This window comes from Rattus norvegicus, chromosome 1, assembly GCF_021556685.1.
Source record: "Rattus norvegicus strain SHRSP/BbbUtx chromosome 1, alternate assembly SHRSP_T2T, whole genome shotgun sequence".
Taxonomy (NCBI): Eukaryota; Metazoa; Chordata; class Mammalia; order Rodentia; family Muridae; genus Rattus; species Rattus norvegicus.
The window spans coordinates 22,380,557-22,400,352 of record NC_141534.1 but is presented as its reverse complement, the minus strand read 5'-3'; the positions used below and the strand labels follow the sequence as shown (position 1 = coordinate 22,400,352).

General features: G+C 42.8%; 1 protein-coding gene across 1 annotated transcript in view; it reads left to right on the top strand.

Annotated features, from left to right (window-relative positions):
• Positions 1-805: 805 nt before the first annotated feature.
• Positions 806-19,796, top strand: part of Moxd1 (monooxygenase, DBH-like 1) — an 86,407-nt gene continuing 67,416 nt past the window's right edge. Inside the window, 1 exon segment of the mRNA NM_001427764.1 lies at positions 806-1,154. Coding sequence (NP_001414693.1) covers positions 891-1,154 — 264 coding nt within the window. The 5' untranslated portion in view covers positions 806-890.

Genomic DNA, 19,796 nt, shown 5'->3' with positions numbered 1-19,796 from the left:
TTTATGTTTAAATCAGACAAGAGTTTGCTTCTGAAACATGGTAAAGTGTACATAAACTAATGAGGAATCCAATTTGTCCTCAATATGAGTTCTGAGCATCTGGAATACAGGAGCGTTGTGCTCCAAGCCAAACAAGACTTGTGCTTAATAGGACCATGGCCAGAACTTAAAGGATCGGTAGGAGGGTGGGGGAGGTGTAAAGGGTCTCAAAGGAAAACGGACCTTGACCCTTTTCTCTGATGTGTAGGCAGAAGTCATCCCTTCCCCACCAAAGCAAAGAAATCAAATCCCGATGGAACCCTCCTTAAATCAGCAGAAGAACCAAGAATTGCACCGCCCCACCCCTGCCTCCTCCTGGAAGAGGAAAGACTGAAGGGAGGTGAGGGTGAGGATGTGCCTTGCTTCATAAGCAGGCATCCTAGGGAAGTCAACAGCCAAGGATGCGAACTGTGCAGTTAACCATCTGGGGGGGGTGTTTTTGCTTTCTCTCCACTGCACCCCAGGTTCTCCCCGCTGTCTCTTCCGTCCCATGGTACTGAGCAGGATGCTTTTCTATCCCACACTTTCCAATTCTTTCCGTAGGTCCCAGTCTGCACTTCAACTCCTTTTTTTCTCCTTCCCCTCTACCCGGCTGGGTCCCCTTTTCTCTGCTTCTTCCAGGAAGCTCCTCGCGTTCCTGCCCTCTTAACCCAGACTTCTATGACAAAATCCGATGCACCGAGGCAGCAGGTGGATGCCTGGAGAGAGGCTGGGGAGTTTCCTGGTAGGACCCAGCGCCAATGGTGGGCGGGGACAGCGGGCGGGCGCGGCCAGCCTCGGGGCGGTCCCAAGTTGGGCTCCCGGGTCTTCGCCCCCCAGTGGCTGCAGCCCAGGTGCTGCGGGACACAAGGATGTACGGCTGGCCGCTGCTAGTGCTGTGTGCGCTGCTCCCCGCGACGGCTGCGGGGAGCTCCGGCCGCTCGTACCCGCACCGCGTGGTTCTCGACCCCGAAGGCAAGTACTGGCTGCTCTGGGGCCGGCAGGGCGAGAGGCTTGCCTTCCGCCTGGAGGTGCGCACTAACGGCTACGTGGGCTTCGGCTTCTCGCCCACGGGGACCATGGCGGCAGCAGACATCGTGGTGGGCGGCGTGGCCCACGGGCGACCCTACCTCCAGGTAAGCTTCCGTCCCTTCGGGGAGCTCCCTGAGCTGGGATCGCTCCGGGAGCTCGATGGGCGGCAGAGTCCATCCAAGCACGAGGCTGACACTGGCTCCGCGCAGCAGAGTCCCTCTCACCTTCTTTGCCACCTTTTGCCCCAGGGTTACCCGAGCCCGCCCTGGGGTCGCTGCCTATGTCATTTGCAGTCTTCACCCGGGGAAGTTTTCCTCCTCGGGAAGCTCGCATTCTGGTGCCCTACTTAACGCGCACAGGCCACACATTCCCCTCCACTCCTCAAGAAAGAAAAGACCACAGTTTTGGAGACCTAACCGGTCGGATTCTGCATGCACTTGCCCGTTGTGAATCGCAGAGAGTCTCCAGTGTTTGGTTTTGGGGGCACTCCAGGAGCAGGGACAACATTTACTAGACCATGCCCGAGATGAATTAGGAGCCCTGAAGAGTTGATTAAGGAAGTTTTGTTATTGACCCAGAGTCTCCGAGCAGAATAGGGTAGGTTTTCAGCTTTAAAATTAGGCAACAAAGTTCATCTGATTCACTCGCTGCTCATTAGCTCTAAGGGAGAGAGCCCTGGTAGATGCTACCTGATACAGGCATCTTTATGTGTAGGGAAACGACCAGAATTCTGTAGTTCGGCTTCTTGGATACTAAACAACATCTGGGTCATAGTGGATATATATAATATATACTTTCTCACGGGATAACTTCCATCCAAGAATGCAGGCCTTTGCTAAGGAGCCTCATGAAAATTTCTTCTCAGAGTGTTTCCCCTTGGGCAGCATAAAAACGCCCCTTGTGAATTTCAACGTCTTCTAAGATAGATTTTCACAGCATTCTAACTGAAGTGCGATCATATTTTAGCTTCATTTCTGATGCTGAAATATTTGGCTAGAAATAAATTGACAGCAATTAAAATTTCCAAGCCACCTTTTCATGTGTTTACTTCTCCCCAAGTCACCGTTTTCTCTCCATGTCAGTGCTGTGCACCTCGGATAGACTAAAGCTCGATGGGCTTCGCTCTGTTGACTTGCCCCACGTGTAACTTTTCCGATGCTTCGTCATCTCAGATATGGAATTTGTTAGCTGAGGTTTTGATCCCAGGCCTCACTAGACAACTAGCTTACTTTCCCATGGTACGAGGAAGATAGTTCCTAATACAACAAAATAACTTTAAACACTGTTTTTGTAGAGTATCATAACCCCTGCACAGCCTATAGAAGCGGGCATGAGGCATCTTGCTGTGGTAACAGCTATAGGGTACACTTTAAAAGTTAACCTAACACTACTTTTGCCCAAACAACGGCTTTTCTACAAAATCCACACAATTAGATATCAAATGAAGGTCCAAGGGAAGAATCCTGATCCAACTTCCAGTAATGGACCCATCACAAATATCTTGCTAAACCCCAGAATATTTGCTTTTCCTGGGTGGTCATTCCTAAGATTTTGTAGGAGTTATATGTTTTCCAGACTGATTTAGAGACTCTGAATGCTTCTTGAGGCAGCAGCTATATTATTAATGTGAGATGCAATAAAAACGGACACTGTGTGTAATGAATGGGAAATAGCCTTTCCTATTTTCTGTTGCTCCAGAAATACACTTTGATTTCATATATGAGTTATCAGTTTCTTTTTTGCCTGACTCCCTTTATTACTTCATTTCCTTCGAGATTCTTCCAATTTTAGGGCACATGTTAATTGGTTAGGTGGCAAGAGAGCCTATTTAAGACCTCTCTAATAAGATAAAATATTAATGATATTAATAAAAAGAAATGTTTTGATTACAGCCAGTAATCCAGGGTGAAAGATTTTATTTTCTAATACTTAAAACCATTTCTTCTCCCTAGATATTTAAGATCTCTCATATAGTGGTATGATAGGTGTGCCTTAATTAACTATACTCAAAACTCAAAACCAAAACTTGCTTCATTAATGAAATATATATGATTTTATTAGTAGAATTTGGATTTCATGCAATTTTGCTCCCAGTAAGAATAGACATTGCATGGAACAAAGACACAAAAAGCATCAGTCCCCTGGGGCATTAGCATTAAGTACAGCATGGACAACAGCATCAGTGTGTGTGAGTTAACCTAAACTGACACCTCTCCCACTCCCTTTCATGGCCTCCCCTTACATTTAAGCCTTTTCCATGCAGTTTTGAAATTAAACTTTCACATCCTTAATATTTTGACTTTATTTTTAAAAATTACCTATAAACTCTTCTTTGTAATTGCATGTTGACTCCCATGTGACTATGAGTGATTCCTAAGCAAAAAGGGAGAGAATTTTTGGCTCCATAGATGCCATGAACTCTAATGCCTGGAGAAATCGGGAGGGCAGGCTAAGCAGAGCGCGGCTGGAGGAGAAGAGGGGAGATTCAAGAGGAGGGCACAGGAGAGCCACAGTCTTTGTAGTTACGTTTTCAGGGGAGCACAAATCCAGTATGGCCAGATATTTCGTTTGTATTGTTTTAGAGAAAACAAAGAAATCCTGTGTGTGTGTGTGTGTGTGTGTGTGTGTGTGTGTGTGTGTGTGTGTGTCAAGTCTGTGCACACATGTACACTTTCTACTGGGTCCAGCTGACAGATGATTTAATCTTGGACCAAGAAGGAAAAACCTCAAGTTGAATCAATTATCAACACAAATTATGAAAGCCCATGGGACAGCGAGAGGCAAGTCTAATTTCTTTCCAGGGTATTTATTCTGTGCTAGGAAGTGACTTCGGTATCTGGGAGTCTTGGTTATTATCTGGGCTATTGACTCTTATATAAAAAGAAAACTAATTACCCCAAACAGAGTATTTTAGCACACCGTCATGTTTCATATATGATTTGAGCAGTCAGGGCTTGGTGGGGTCAGCTGCTGCTCGCCGTTCTGTGTCAAGTCTAAGAGGAGTGTCTGGAAGTATTGGAGGGCTTACTCACCTTTCTGTCTGTCTGCACTGACGTTGACCAGTGGCTGGGCCCCCTTCGGGCAGTTCTGTGCTGTGACTGTGGCCTTTCCACCTGGCTGCCTGGCTTCCTCACAGCACAGCGGCTGGTCTCAATTGACCATCCCCAGAGGCCAAGGTAGAAACTCAGTGTGGCCACTTGCGACCTATGTCTGAGTCAGTCACTGACATCTTTTTGCTGTTGCCTCAGACTCATAGACTCAGGACGGGAAACACAGACCTCATCTTGATAACGGAGTACATTAGTGGGACCATTTTTGGAAAAATGGATTCTACCACACCTTTCTCCCTTCACCATGCCTCTGGTTTGTTTAAATACACACACACACACACACACACACACACACACACACATATGTGTGTATATATATAGGTATATATAAAACCTACTCTATTTTGACATTACTTACATCAGGAGACAATGTTCATTCATTAACTAATCCTCTCCTTCTAATGGTACTCACCCCACTACACCCCCACCTCCTGTTAAGCCACTCAGTTCCCTCTCTCTATGCACCTACTTCCCAATATAAGATTTCTAAACTTTGACAAACCTGTCTTTTTTAATGGTTACCTGGTTTACTGGTTTTAATAGTTTACTGGTTCAGGTTAAACCCAAGAGAACTACCTGTAGATGACACTGTAACATTTGCTGACTGGCTTACAGAGGGTCATATGTACACACACACACACACACACACACACACAAATACACACACGTGCGTGTGTGTATGTATATATATTATTACATAATATACATTGTAAACATATATGACATGTTATATATAACATAATCATTATATATTATATATTATATATCACATGTATGTTACAGAGTCATATACACATATATGTGTATATATACATGTGTAATATTGTTATATATTGTATAAAACATATTGTAATATATTATATATGCCATATATTATGTGTAACATCTTATATATCATATATAACATAATCATTATATATCATATATGACATATAATCATTACATATATAATAATCATTATATATAATGTTTTAAATATATACACATATATACATATACATATATATACATATACATATACATATACATATACATATACATATACATATATATATATGTTTCCATAAATCAGCAAAGTAACAGGCTTAGTAAGTTTAAAAAATATACCTGGGGCTCCATATGGTGGCACACACTTGTAATTCCAACACTAGAGATGCTGAGGCAGGAGGATGCCAATGCCAAGATCAGCCTGGGATACATAATAAGACGCTGTTTCAAAACAAACAGTGCCCAGACCTAAGGACCTGTTAATTATGGAAGTTCAGTTTGCCCCTTTGGGGTCTTCTGGCCTTCTGAAAAGTACCACCATTTGTACCTGTCCCGCTACAGTCAAAATGCTAAGGAAGAGAGGGAGGGTTTGCTGTGAAGGGAAGCCTGCCTCTGGGAAATCTACAGGATAAAGTGTCTGAAGGGTAAACTGGGGACTTTATACTTACAGAACTACAGTTCCTCTGTGGTGATGGCAGGTCACTGTCTAGTCAGCAGGAGCCGGGCCGGGTGGGAAACACTCTGTCCTTTCCAACTGGCTTCTCAGAACCGCACCAGGCGGACTTTCATTCCTCTGATGGGTTCCTGTCCTTCCCCTGTTCTTTGCCCCTTTGACACAACAACTCCACCCCCATCGGAACCATTTAGCAACTGTGAGTGCCCATTCGAGGCTAGTAACCCTGTGTATGAATGCCCAGTTTGTGTGAGCGAGAGAAGAGAGCATCATTGTTGGACGTGCTCTTGATTTGCACAAAAATGGATTCACCCTTCCTATGGGGGTAGGCGTCGTCGCCAGTGAATGGAGTCCGACACATATGTCATCATTTGTGGTAACCTTGCTTGTTGGCCCATTCAGAAACTGAAGCTTTTCTGTGTGGAGCAGCGTGGAGCATCTGGGTCACTGCTGCCGGGCCCCTCACTGAGGAAGTTCCCTCAAGAGATCCGAAATCACAGAAAGCAGTGAGCATTCTTTGTGGTTAACGATGTGCTTCTTTTTAAGCACACCCCAGCCAACTGCAACAAAGCAATATTGGCAAAGACCCTGAGCGTGTGCAAGCCCGACCCAGCTCAGCTGCAGCTTCGTTACGAGATATTTATAAATCTTGGGACCATGCCCCCGACTTCCAGATGAAGAAGGGACCTTTCCAAGCTTCTTGCTCTCAGCATGGCTAAACAAGGAGACAAGTCCCCCTGTTCAGATACAAGATGATGGCGCTCGGCTGTAAGCTGTGTGCCTCTCCTGGCAAGAGTAGGAGGTTTCATAATCAGCCTGGGGAAACAAGCCGGCCTCAGAGCCAAGGAAACAACGCACCTGAATTGACAAACAGAGTTCAAGGCTTTGGGCTACCAGAGGCGGATTCTGGCAATCTTGGAAGGAGAAGCCAGAGTCCACTTCAAAGAAAATGAATGGTGCTTGATTGATTCAGTTTGTAAAAGGGTGCTGTTAACGTTACTCACAAAAGGGATGAATTCATTAAGGAGTACTGTGTTTCTGGGAATGTTTGATTCAGGGGTAGTAACGACAACAACAACAACAACAACAACAATAATGGTGCATACGGATGCCTCATAATGATTTGCTCTAATAAAAATTAATCACTAGTAAAGAACTTTCAAATAGAAAGAACAACCTCTTTAGGAAGCTTCTTTCAAATTTCTCTCTCTCTCTTCTCGTCTCTATCTCTCTTTATCTATCTCTCTGTCTTTCTATCTGCCTGTCTCTGCCTATCTCTGTCTCTCTGTCTCTGTCTCTCTTTGTCTCTGTCTTTCTTTATCTCTTTCCCTCTCTCTCTCTCTCTCTCTCTCTCTCTCTCTCTCTCTGTTTAACAATACCTTTTTTCAAACCTGAGAGAAATAAATCACAGAATGGGTTATACATAACATGTCTAAAAAAAATGTAACCCATAAAGCATAATTTCTTTCATGTCCGGAATTTTCTGTTTGTTTTGTTTCTGAGGCAGGGTCCCTCTCTATGTAGTTCTGGCTGTACTGTAATTCGCTCTGTAGATCAGGCTGGCTTTGAACGCACATAGATGGACCTGCCTCTGCCTTTCAAGCACTGGGATTAAAGGAGTGGGCCACCACACCCAGCTTCACTTTATATCTTTTTTTTTTTAACTTGCTAAACTCTAGAGTAAAAATATCTGTTTGAAGGACAGCATACTGCAAGCATTTGAGTAAAGGCTGTTCGAAAAGTAATTGTAGGGTGCTGGCTCAATGCACTGCTTACTGCCTTTCCTGATGACCCGAGTTTAGTGTGTGGAACCTGCTTGGAGGGAAGAGATAAGTAATTCTGGAAAGTTATCCTCTGGTCTATACATGCTGTGTGCACACACACCTCTCCTCTTCCCCAGTAAAAAGGTAATAAGAGTATAACGTCATTAACTTCACTTCCAGGGGTATCAATTTGATTGCTATATAAATAAGAAGGCATTGTTTGTTCACCTATGAGCCTAAGTGTTATGAGGTCTTTCCACTGCTTTTGCAGGCTAAATGTTGGTTTGTGTATTCAATCATCACCCCATCAGAGTTTGATGGCTTCCTTTCAAACCTCCTACCTCTGCTGTGTTCTCGTGTTGTAGATGAGTAAGTCTTGGGTAACTGTTAAGTGCCTTTTTGGTGCCTTACAGATAGATCCAAAGCCTACTAGTCATTCCCTCTGAATGCTCATTCGGTGCCACTTAGACTTCTATAAGAAGCCTCCATATACGTATTCGTTTCCTTTCTAAAGAACAAATGTTCATGTACACTGTGAACTATGTCTCTTACTATATTTATTCTACTATAAATGTCACGGACATGTACCCCTCATTTTGATAAGTCTTTTTAGATGTGCTGATCATGTAACATTCAAATGGTCCATGTGAGGCCAATATATAGGCGGAAACTCTGGGTTACTCATCATGGAAATCACCTGTGGTTTCCACACAGTAGCTTCAGTGGAGGACTCACCTATAGGCAGAAGATGCTGGGATGCTCGACCTTCCATTCAGGCAATATTTACAGTTCTAGATGCACATCATAGAACCAGAGGGCACCAGGAGTCTTACAAGCCTATATTTCAGTATAGGAGTTTCCATAAGCAAGTAATTATTTAAAAAAAAAAAAGGTATCAGAAAGTGAGAACTGTTGGGCAGAGAATTCAAATGGAGGGGTGTGACAAGGTGTGGCTGCCTGTCTAACTCACACAAGCAGGAGAAAAGTGCCCTCAGTGTTGAGGATTGTCTTTGGTGGTTGACTGTAGTGTTTCCAACCCAGAATGTCACATAGTAGGAAGAAATGAGTGTTGCCTGTGAATAAAGGACTCTGATGACCTTGAATTTAGGAAAACTATTTTCCTGGAGAAAAGGTAACCTGACCACAGAAAATCAATAACTAACTAACAGACTTGCCTTCATACTGAATTACCTCAGGAAACTGAAATATGGCTTCCCTTTGTTGTAAGGAGTTTCTGGACCACATGGGCTCTTTGTCTGTCTCAGTGTTGGGCGCCATGATGACAGAGGGGGTTCATGGTTCGGCAGACTACACAGCTGTGATTAGATGCCAGATAATTGAGAATTGGGAAGGATATCATCTAGTTCCACCTCAGAAAATAAGTGATTCAATCTTTTAAAAATGTTCCCCAGTGACTGGGGACATTATCAGTTGGTAAAGTAATTGCTTTGCCAGCACAACGACTTGAATCCGTTCCTCAGAAGCCATGTGAAAATGCCAGGCATGGTGTCAAACATGTAACCCACTACTCTGGAGAAGTAGAAATAGAATGGCCCCTGAGGTTTGCTAGCCACTCAGCCTAGCCTAGTCCATGAGCACAAGTCTCCAGTGTGAGAGCTTGTCTCAGAACTGAAATAGACCCTCCTCAGGAATAACAGTTGAGACTTTCCTCTGGCCTCCATACACATGTGCAAAGGTGCTCCTGCCACAGTTTCCAATGTCTCAGTACCCAGCCCTGACTGAAGAAGACCACATAGGATACAAGAAAGCCACATTTCAGGTTCCTGAGGTAATTCTAGTGGGAAGGCAAGTCTGTTAGTAAGTTACTGATTTTCTGTGGTCAGGTTCTGTGATGGAAATCATGTATCTTAACTTACAGTGGCTTGGAAGACTCCAGGGAGAGAAGTCCATAGAAAGCCATTTCGCAGCCACCATTTGATGGGGTGATCCCTGGACAGCTGTTCAACAGGATGCTTTAAAATGGAAACACAAGATGGTTGTTCTCAGCGAGGAAACACTTCTAAGAAACATTTAATGAATTTGCATATAGTTCTAAGTATTTCCCCAAATACATATGCTGTGACAATTGCAGCAGTTTTTACCCTTTGAGTATAAGTGTGTTTCAAAGTATGCTTAGCAAGGGGTCTTTCTCTCCTTCCCATAGCCCTCTCTATAACAACTACACACCTTTTGCTGGCTTGTACTAGTCGCATTTCTAAGCAAAAGTATTATCTACTCACACACAGTGAAACAGGTAACAGTTATGTGTTTACACAGGCTACCTTGTTTCTTTCATTATTAACTGAAGGTCCTAGGCCCCAGGTTATCCCCAGTCTATATTTTACCAAGAGAAGGGTTCTGATTAGAGTTAACAGTAACGCTTTCTTTTATATTTGAAAATCTCGTGTTTTTCATTACATTCATAGATAATCTTTTCCTCCCTCCCCCATTCTTCAAGATTGTTAATAAGCTGTAAAAATGCCCTCAGGCTATCCTTGCAGAGGGAGCCAGAGAAGGGGTACAAGGAGTGGCAGATAATTAGTATCTTATTAGGGCAGGGATGGAACATTGTAGGTTGATGACTGTGTCAGCGCTGCCAAACCTCCCTGAGGTAGCAGGAACAATTCCCTGTGCTTGGCAGGATCTCAAGAAAGATGACTGGGTAACTGGTGTGGATAGGACCAGGAGTCTTCTAGGCTGGGTAGTATGAGTCTCCCCGGTGCTTGTGCTTAGTTCTTGTGTGGCCCTTGGCAAAACCTCAACCCTCCCTAAGTGGTAGTTTCCTTTTGTGCAGAAGGAAGTTCATGTTCTTTAGCTCATGGGCTTTGCAAGGATTAAACAAAATAGGCATTAAAGCTCTTAGCAGAGAACACTACTCACAGAACTTTATAATTGAGAGCTATGACTGTAGTGATTCAGGAGTGAATTATGAGAACTTCCCAGCTTTTGAAAAGGCATTTGCTAAGTATACAGATAGGGAGCTTAAAATGTGAGGAAGTCTAGAAACAAAGTGCAGACAGTTGGGTGGTGATTGTTGCGACCGTGAACGCCTGGAGACCAATTTATTTCCATAAACATAATTTGTAGGATGTGACTACGTATTCCTTTGTGTTTGAATTATTGTTCTCGTAGATTAAGGCCTTAAGCAAGTGGTGCATCTGAATGATACAGTTAAGCGTTTATCAGGGCTTCTCATTCTATCCATTTAGAGAATAGATTAAAATATTGAATTAGTTAGAATCATAAATATTTGTTATCTACCCAAACACGGCATCAATGTGGCCACCTCAGGTTACAGATGAGGGCTTAAAAAAACAGCAGTACACTAAAATAATGTGTGGAAACCAGAGGCTAAAAATTTGTCTAAAATATAAGTGAAAGTAACAATTTAGTTGAATAAAACTAACTGGATGTGTACGACCTTGTAAAATTGTACTAAATCTGCTTCATGTGGTAAAGGTCTCAGTTTACTAGGCATGTTTCAGTTCACTGTAATGGACCTGGTAAACAGAAGTTGTGTTAGCTAGCTGTTCACATCAAAGAATTCAATAGTGACACTTTACTATGTCCCGGGAGGTTTACACCAAAAGGCCCTTTCTAGGAATAGCGTTTTCAAACGATGGGTGGATGAATGACAGCATTCTGAAGGTCACTGAAACTTCTGGAAATTTGGACACCCAAAGACAGTGTTTTCACAATGAGAAAATGAACGTTATCATGCGGGCTGACTTCCTTCAGAACCATCACCCGTAATGCTCCAGAAAACTACAGATCTAGTTGGCACACCTTAATGGGTAGAAGAATACTGTAGCCTGGTATCAGTGTTTGTGTCCGAGATACTAACCTGGAATGGGTGGCTCTGTGAGGCTGTGAGGTCCTGAATGTCATACTTCAAGTGTTCGGCCCTGTGCGCTCATGTCTTAGAGACATCTCCAGGGACCCGGAGCGAAGGGCAGATTAGACAATGAAGTGCTTGTTACACAAGCAGGAGGCCTGCCTGGTCTTTGGAGCTCTGGAATCAAGGAAACAGCCGGGGAAGTGGAAGCTGGAGTGCTGCTGCCGCAAGCCAGTCCAGTCACACTGGGGAACTTTAGGGGTGGATGGCAACTGAGGAAGGACATTGGAGCACATGCGCACTCCACTCCCAGACAAAAACGCATGCGCAGACACATGCTAGGAAAGCCCGTGGGAGAAAGCATGCTTGGGGCCCCAGGATTAGATTTACCTCAGAATTAGTTTCCAGCCACAACACGCATATGCTTTCGGATAGTCCAAGGAATGAGCGGAGGAAGACTTAACCGTTAAAACACTCCATGATGCTCTTAAAACGACAGTTTTTCGTGTGTATTATGTATGGAGCTGTTACAAGTTCATGAAATTATCTCATCTTTAGCCCTTTCATAAACTTAGGTGTATTTAACTATATATAGTGGATCGGTTCATCTTTAAATCTGAAAAACATAAAAATAAGAATATTTACCTTTCAAAAGCAGTATTCGGAAGGCCCCAAGAGTAAGTTGTTGAGTTTTTGAGGCCTGTCCCTAATTGGCTCATTGCTTCCACCTTTCTTAAAATACTTCCTGCCTTCTGACCTGCCCATCGCAGTATAGATATTCTGCTCAAACTGAGCATGAGTCATTTCAAACCAGTCTCCTGGCCAGCCTTCCCTACCTCAGTAAATGATAGTTTTTGCTAGCTACAGTTAAAAAGTAGGAGCGACCATTTTTCCTTCCCTTTCCTTTATCCACAATCGAAACCCTATCTTCAGGTCCCAGTTTCTTACCTATCAGAATCTAAAATCTGCTCAATTCTCTTCTGCTGAACTAAAAGCAGTGGGATTACTGAGAGATTTCTGTATCTCTTGGTCACAATCTGCATCTCTCCTCCTCCACAGTAGTCTGTGAATACTTTATTCAGAGGCACACGTACACACACACACACACACACACACACACACACACACACACACACACACGGACTCACCCTTGCATGAGAAGAAGCAAGTGGGGAATAGGCAAGAGAAAAGGAAAGGGAGGAGAGAGGAAAAGAGGGGGGAGGAGCCTAGAGACAAAGAAAAAGCTTGCTGTTTTATTGCTGCTTGGATAATATAAACCTAGGCTCTTAAGTGAGGTGTTCTAAGCATTCTTTTTTAAATTAGAAGATGGGCTAGGAAGGAAGGAAAATAATGCTACTTTAATGATTAAGACAGATACTTTTTTCCACCAAATGGTTAGGATTGAAGGGTCTAACAGTTAACTTTATCATATATGTGTCATAATTCTACAGATGACTTTATACATGAAAGCTGAAGTGAGATGAACAGATGCTACTGACCTTGTGTGTGTGTGTGTGTGTGTGTGTGTGTGTGTGTGTGTGCACGCGCGTGCATATCAGAGTGCAACACAGTCAGAAAATCACGTTCCTTGGGTGGCACCTTAAAGAAGTGCCGGGTTCACATTTTGCGATTCAGATAGACTCTCGTGAGAAACAAGAGAGAAGTTTGCCTGATATTGTTTCCTAAGCGCACCCAAGATCTATTTTGAAATTTCATTTTGATTTCTTAGCGAAGAAATTCCTTTTGAAAGTTACTGAAATGTGAAGATTTGTTTATGCAGCCCGCCCGCCCAGCTTTGTACAAGCTCCTGATCATTTCGGCTCACAGATACCTTTTTAACTCAGCAGTATTTATTAGCCTGTCGATATTATATCACGGCTCTAACATTACCCAGAAGTTGATATCATAAACAGAAATGTGGGATGTGCTAGGCTTCTGGGTATTAGGTGCAGAAGAGGAACTGCAGGCACCTGTTGGGAGAGATGATGACAGACTAACACGCTTGCTTCTCTTAGACCTCTGTGCAGCTGTGCTTACACTCCACTCCCGGGGCTGAACCAGCCTATTCATATCTCTTCTAACACCCCCCAGAGTTTCTGCGTCATCCTGTTTAACGCAGCATCCGTCCAAGCTCTATTCTACAGCAGACATTTCATTTCAGAGAGGAGGAAAAAGACTGACAAAGAGCAGGAAGCAATGAAACATCTGTGTGATGGTCTTTCTGGGCAAGAGACCCCAACAATGCTGTCAGCAAAACTAGCTTTTTGGTATATTTTCTTACTTTGAAAATGGCGGCCAGCGTTCATGGCGTCCTGAGAAATAATTACTGCCAACTCCCTGCCAACTGCTGGTGGGGGCAACTTACTTTGCTGTTGTCGCATGGCATTTTCAAACCTCAATTATACATTTCTTTTTTTTTTTAACACCAAAGTATAAAATGTTGCAGAGGAGAATATTGTGTGAGAGCGTGCTTCAGGAGGTATACGTTCTGGAACACAGCTAAGGAAGATTCATTGTTGGGTTTGGTTAACTCAATTTTGGATGATATTTTATTAGGAAAATATGAACAAGGTCAGTGTGTAGTCAGTAAAATAGTCCATAATCCAAACAATGTAAGTCCATATGGAAGTTGGGCTGTCTGCCGTAGAATCTATGGAGACCCACACAAAAGAAGCAAGAGGTGGGATAGCCGTGCTTCATATTTGTTCCACAGAGCACTCAAGCTGACTGAACACAGCCAAACCTGCGTTCTGTGTGTCAGCGCTTCTGTTTGCATTGTTAGTGACGTCTGCATGATCCCGTTCGTAAACCCTTCCAGCTTCTGTGAGGTTATGCTTCCCTCAATCCTCACTGAGCTCCCTCATGTTGTGAGATCCTATTTTAATGAATTAGTAAAAAAGCGTGTGTGCCTTTGTGTGTGTATATGTGCAAGTCTGTGTGTGTGTGTTTGTATAGGTGTGTGTAAGCGTGTGTTTGTGTATGTATATGAGTGTGCATATGCATGTGTGTCAGTGTATAGGATGTATGTCTCTGTGTGTGTTTGTGTGAGTGTGTGAAAGTGTGTAGTATGTATGTGAGTAGTACAGGTGTGTGAGTGAATGAGTTTGTGAGTGTGTTTTAGTATGTAAGAGTGTAGTATGTGTGTGAGTATTTGTATGAGTGTGTGTGTAGTTTGGGTGTGTGTCTTTATGAGTGTGTGTTTTTTGTGTGCATGATTGTGTAATATGAGTGTATGTGTAGTATGGATGTGTGAGTTTGTGAGTGTCTGTTTATGTTAGTGGGTAGTATATGTCTGAGTGTGCAGTAGAGTGTGTTTGTGTGTGTGAATGTGTAATATGGGTGTGCATGCATGTGAAATATGAGTGTGTGAGCTTGTGCGTTTGTGTTAATGTGTAGTATGAGTGTGTGTGTAGTTTTGAGTGTGTATATGAGTGAGTGTGTGTGTGTAGTATGAGTGTGTGTGTATGTATGTGTGTGTATTATGAGTGTATGTGTGTGTATTATGAGTGTGTGGTGGTGGTAGGGTTTGTGTAGAGGCCAGAAGTGGACATCGGGTGTCTTGAGTCTTGAGTCCTCTCAACTTTTTTTTTTAACTGTCACTCAGAGTCTTTCACTGAATCTAACTCTAAATGCTCATAGATTCTGCTAGGTTGGCTGGCCAATGAATATCAGGGATCTGCTTATCTCTGCCCTCACCCCTCATGGTGTCGGAGTCACAGGTGCACATTGCCATGCCTGGCTTTGTTCACAGGTGTAAGGGATCCAAACTTGGATCCTCAGGCTTGTGCAACAGATGATTACTGATTGAGCTTCTCTCCAGCCACTCTTAATTCATCTTACTGGGAAGTTTTATTTGTCACTATTTTATGTGACATTTATAACAGTGCATTTAATGCATAGGTGGTACAATTAAAATTTTATAACGGCCTCAGGATTCTAGCATGACAATGCCTGTGCTCTGTGAGCCACATTTCCGTGCTTGTTTGAAGTCTCAGCCCATCATGTACTGCAGGCAGATGCTGAGTAATGACTGCTCTCGCATGTGCAGTGCAGATGTGTGTGTGTGTGTGTGTGTGTGTGTGTGTGTGTGTGTGTGTGTGTGTGTGTTTCCATGTGCTGTGTAGATCAGGGACTGATCAGGGCATTACTTGGTTAAATTATCAAGGAAGAAATAAGATACAGTGAAAATGAGCTGGGAAATCTAATATCACAAGCATTATACAGTATCATTTTATCATATCATATCATTTATCCATATTTGAGTTCTCAGTTGGTTAATGTTTTAGTATTCCAGTGTCATTTTCTTCTCTCTAGAGGACAACAATGCTCCTTTAACAACCCACACTCCCAAACAGCAAATTTGTCTGGTTCTTGAGCTGTCAGCAAACAACCTCTTCAAATCTACCATTTTTTTTTTAATTTAACCAATCTAACTCTCGACACTGTATTTGCTTTTTTTTTTCTTTTTCCTTTGCTTTCCCTAGTAAGAATGTCTGAAGGACATGACGTTTGAGATGTTTTTGTCCTCTTTTTTTTCCTTTCCCTCCCTTAATTGCACCTGAAGATTTTCCAATATGCCATTTATGCTGTGCAACAGAACACTGAAGGATGAGCTTGGCTCTTGTCCACACACTTCCTTGTGGTCCCCTAAGTTCAACTTTTCCTCTGCTAGAAAGACACACACACACACACACACACACACACACACACACACACACACACACGCCAGATGCATCCTTTTCTTCTTTCTTCTTTCAAATGTCCTTACTGTGTAAAATAGTCACCTCATAGACTTCCCCAGCTAAATCGTGAGTTCACTCGCCCAAGATACTTTTCATAGGAGGGTTGAAAGATCATGACAGCACTTCAGAGTGTCACAGAAAGCTGAGCATGCCAGGAGCTAATCTATTCCAGCATCTTCCACACTAGGTCTTAAAGATGCAATTGACAGGACATGTTAACATAATACATTAGATCACCTTGGGATGGTTCCATTTACAATAGGATTGACCATTTTAAATGTAGAAATATATAACTAGATTACTAGGTTTACTTGTCCATCTCTTGGTAGTTGTGTCTGGCTTGAGATGGTTTTGCATTTTCTAGAAAGTATTACTCGTTACATAGAAATACAAGCAGAGGAATAGAGATTCAGGACAGCAGCAAACATGTAAACTGAATAGAGAAATAGAACCATGGGTTTTGAAGAAAAAAGAAAGAGCTTCAGCAGAGGATGTTAATGGAGGGAGATCTCAGTTACATTGAAAGACTAGAGAGGGAGAAAGGAAGCGTAGAAACAAGGTGAAAAGCTGATATTTAAATATTTGTAGAAAATAATACACAGTGAGCATATTAATCATAACAACTGTAGAAAGGTAGGTTAGGGTAGGTTTGAGGAAAACAAAGAACCTGGGATCTAGATCTTAGTATGTTGTAGGGATCTAGATTTTAGTATGTTGTACTGCATGCTATTGGATAAAATGTAGTGACATCTTGACATAAATGCAGTGACATCTCCAAGCAAACCTTGACAGAGCCATTTAATTGATAGGGTCACGTGAGTAGTTGAAATGAAATAAAACAAGGCAGATTAAGCTTTTCAATGCCTGACTTGATAGGGGCCGAAGCTGTCTATACAGGGAGGAGTAAGAGGGAAAAAGTTATAAATACAAGAGCTCTGAATTTGGGTAGCTGGAAGGGTGTCAGGATCATTTAAGACAATCTGGAAAACATATGCACACACCAGGGGTGGAAATACAAGGTTCCAGTTGGGTTCATTACAGTTGAAGTGACAGCAAGATTTGCAAGTCAAATGTTCTTTGGTGATATCGATTAAAAGATGATAATCTGAAGCCATTCCTTAGGGCCTGGGGGGACTCAATAGGGCCACAGAACAATGGAGGATAGACTAGACCTCTAAGAGTGGGGTTGTCAATATCTTCCTGGGGCATGCTCTCTCTCTCTCTCTCTCTCTCTCTCTCTCTCTCTCTCTCTCTCTCTCTCTCTCTCTCTCTCCCTTATCTTTCTTCTCCCTCTCTCCATCTCTCCCTACACTCCCCTTCCCCTTCCCCCTCTCCCTGCTCCCCCACCCTGTGTGTGTGTGTGTGTGTGTGTGTGTGTGTGTGTTTGTCTGTGTGTATGTGTAAATTTATTTGCCTTGCTTTCAAGAATTATTCTCAACCTTGGGCAGGAAGACAATTCAGTTCTTCATCATGATCTATAACATTAACTGTGTCATTGGTGTCCCTTCTATGGCTGAGAGTTGATATTGCCCTACTATTGCATGCTTTTCAAGAGGTTTGGCCATGAATAATCTCTTCTAGTGGCTTGAATGCTTTTGTTGAAATATGACTGTTTCTGGGTTAGACTTTTTTTTTATTAACTTAAGTATTTCTTATATACATTTCGAGTGTTATTCCCTTTCCCGGTTTCCAGGCAAACATCCCCCTAATCCCTCCCCCTCCCCTTCTTTATTAGTGTTCCCCTCCCCATCCTCCCCCCATTGCCGCCCTCCCCCCAACAATCTAGTTCACTGGGGGTTCAGTCTTAGCAGGACCCAGGGCTACCCCTTCCACAGGTGCTCTTACTAGGATATTCATTGCTACCTATGAGGTCAGAGTCCAGGGTCAGTCCATGTATAGTCTTTAGTCCCTGGAAGCTCTGGTTGCTTGGCATTGTTGTACATATGGGGTCACGAGCCGCTTCAAGCTCTTCCAGTTCTTTCTCTGATTCCTTCAACGGGGGTCCTAATCTCAGTTCAGTAGTTTGCTGCTGGCATTTGCCTCTGTATTTGCTGTATTCTGGCTGTGTCTCTCAGGAGAGATCTACATCTGGCTCCAGTCGGCCTGCACTTCTTTGCTTCATCCATCTTGTCTAATTGGATGGCTGTATATGTATGGGCCACATGTGGGGCAGGCTCTGAATGGGTGTTCCTTCTGTGTCTGTTTTAATCTTTGCCTCTCTATTCCCTGCCAAGGGTATTCTTGTTCCCCTTTTAAAGAATGAGTGAAGCATTCACATTTTGATCATCCGTCTTCAGTTTCATTTGTTCTAGGCATCTAGGGTAATTCAAGCATTTGGGCTAATAGCCACTTATCAATGAGTGCATACCATGGGTGTTTTTCTGTGATTGGGTTACCTCACTCAGGATGATATTTTCCAGTTCCAACCATTTGCCTACGAATTTCATAAAGTCATTGTTTTTGATAGCTGAGTAATATTCCATTGTGTAAATGTACCACATTTTCTGTATCCATTCCTCTGTTGAAGGGCATCTGGGTTCTTTCCAGCTTCTGGCTATTATAAATAAGGCTGCAATGAACATAGTGGAGCACGTGTCTTTTTTATATGTAGGGGCATCTTTTGGGTATATGCCCAAGAGAGGTATAGCTGGATCCTCAGGCAGTTCAATGTCCAATTTTCTGAGGAACCTCCAGACTGATTTCCAGAATGGTTGTACCAGTCTGCAATCCCACCAACAATGGAGGAGTGTTCCTCTTTCTCCGCATCCTCGCCAGCATCTGCTGTCACCTGAGTTTTTGATCTTAGCCATTCTCACTGGTGTGAGGTGAAATCTCAGGGTTGTTTTGATTTGCATTTCCCTTATGACTAAAGATGTTGAACATTTCTTTAGGTGTTTCTCAGCCATTCGGCATTCCTCAGCTGTGAATTCTTTGTTTAGCTCTGAACCCCATTTTTAATAGGGTTATTTGTCTCCCTGCAGTCTAACTTCTTGAGTTCTTTGTATATTTTGGATATAAGGCCTCTATCTGTTGTAGGATTGGTAAAGATCTTTTCCCAATCTGTTGGTTGCCGTTTTGTCCTAACCACAGTGTCCTTTGCCTTACAGAAGCTTTGCAGTTTTATGAGATCCCATTTGTAGATTCTTGATCTTAGAGCATAAGCCATTGCTGTTTTGTTCAGGAAATTTTCTCCAGTGCCCATGTGTTCGAGATGCTGCCCTAGTTTTTCTTCTATTAGTTTGAGTGTATCTGGTTTGATGTGGAGGTCCTTGATCCACTTGGACTTAAGCTTTGTACAGGGTGATAAGCATGGATCGATCTGCATTCTTCTGCATGTTGACCTCCAGTTGGACCAGCACCATTTGCTGAAAATGCTATCTTTTTTCCATTTGATGGTTTGGCTCCTTTGTCAAAAATCAAGTGACCATAGGTGTGTGGGTTCATTTCTGGGTCTTCAATTCTGTTCCATTGGTCTATCTGTCTGTCTCTGTACCAATACCATGCAGTTTTTATCACTGTTGATCTGTAATACTGCTTGAGTTCAGGGATAGTGATTCCCCCTGAAGTCCTTTTATTGTTTAGGATAGTTTTAGCTATCCTGGGTTTTTTGTTATTCCAGATGAATTTGCAAATTGTTCTGTCTAACTCTTTGAAGAATTGGATTGGTATTTTGATGGGGATTGCATTGAATCTGTAGATCGCTTTTGGTAGAATGGCCATTTTTACTATATTAATCCTGCCAATCCATGAGCATGGGAGATCTTTCCATCTTCTGAGGTCTTCTTCAGTTTCTTTCTTCAGAGTCTTGAAGTTCTTATTGTACAGATCTTTTACTTGCTTGGTTAAAGTCACACC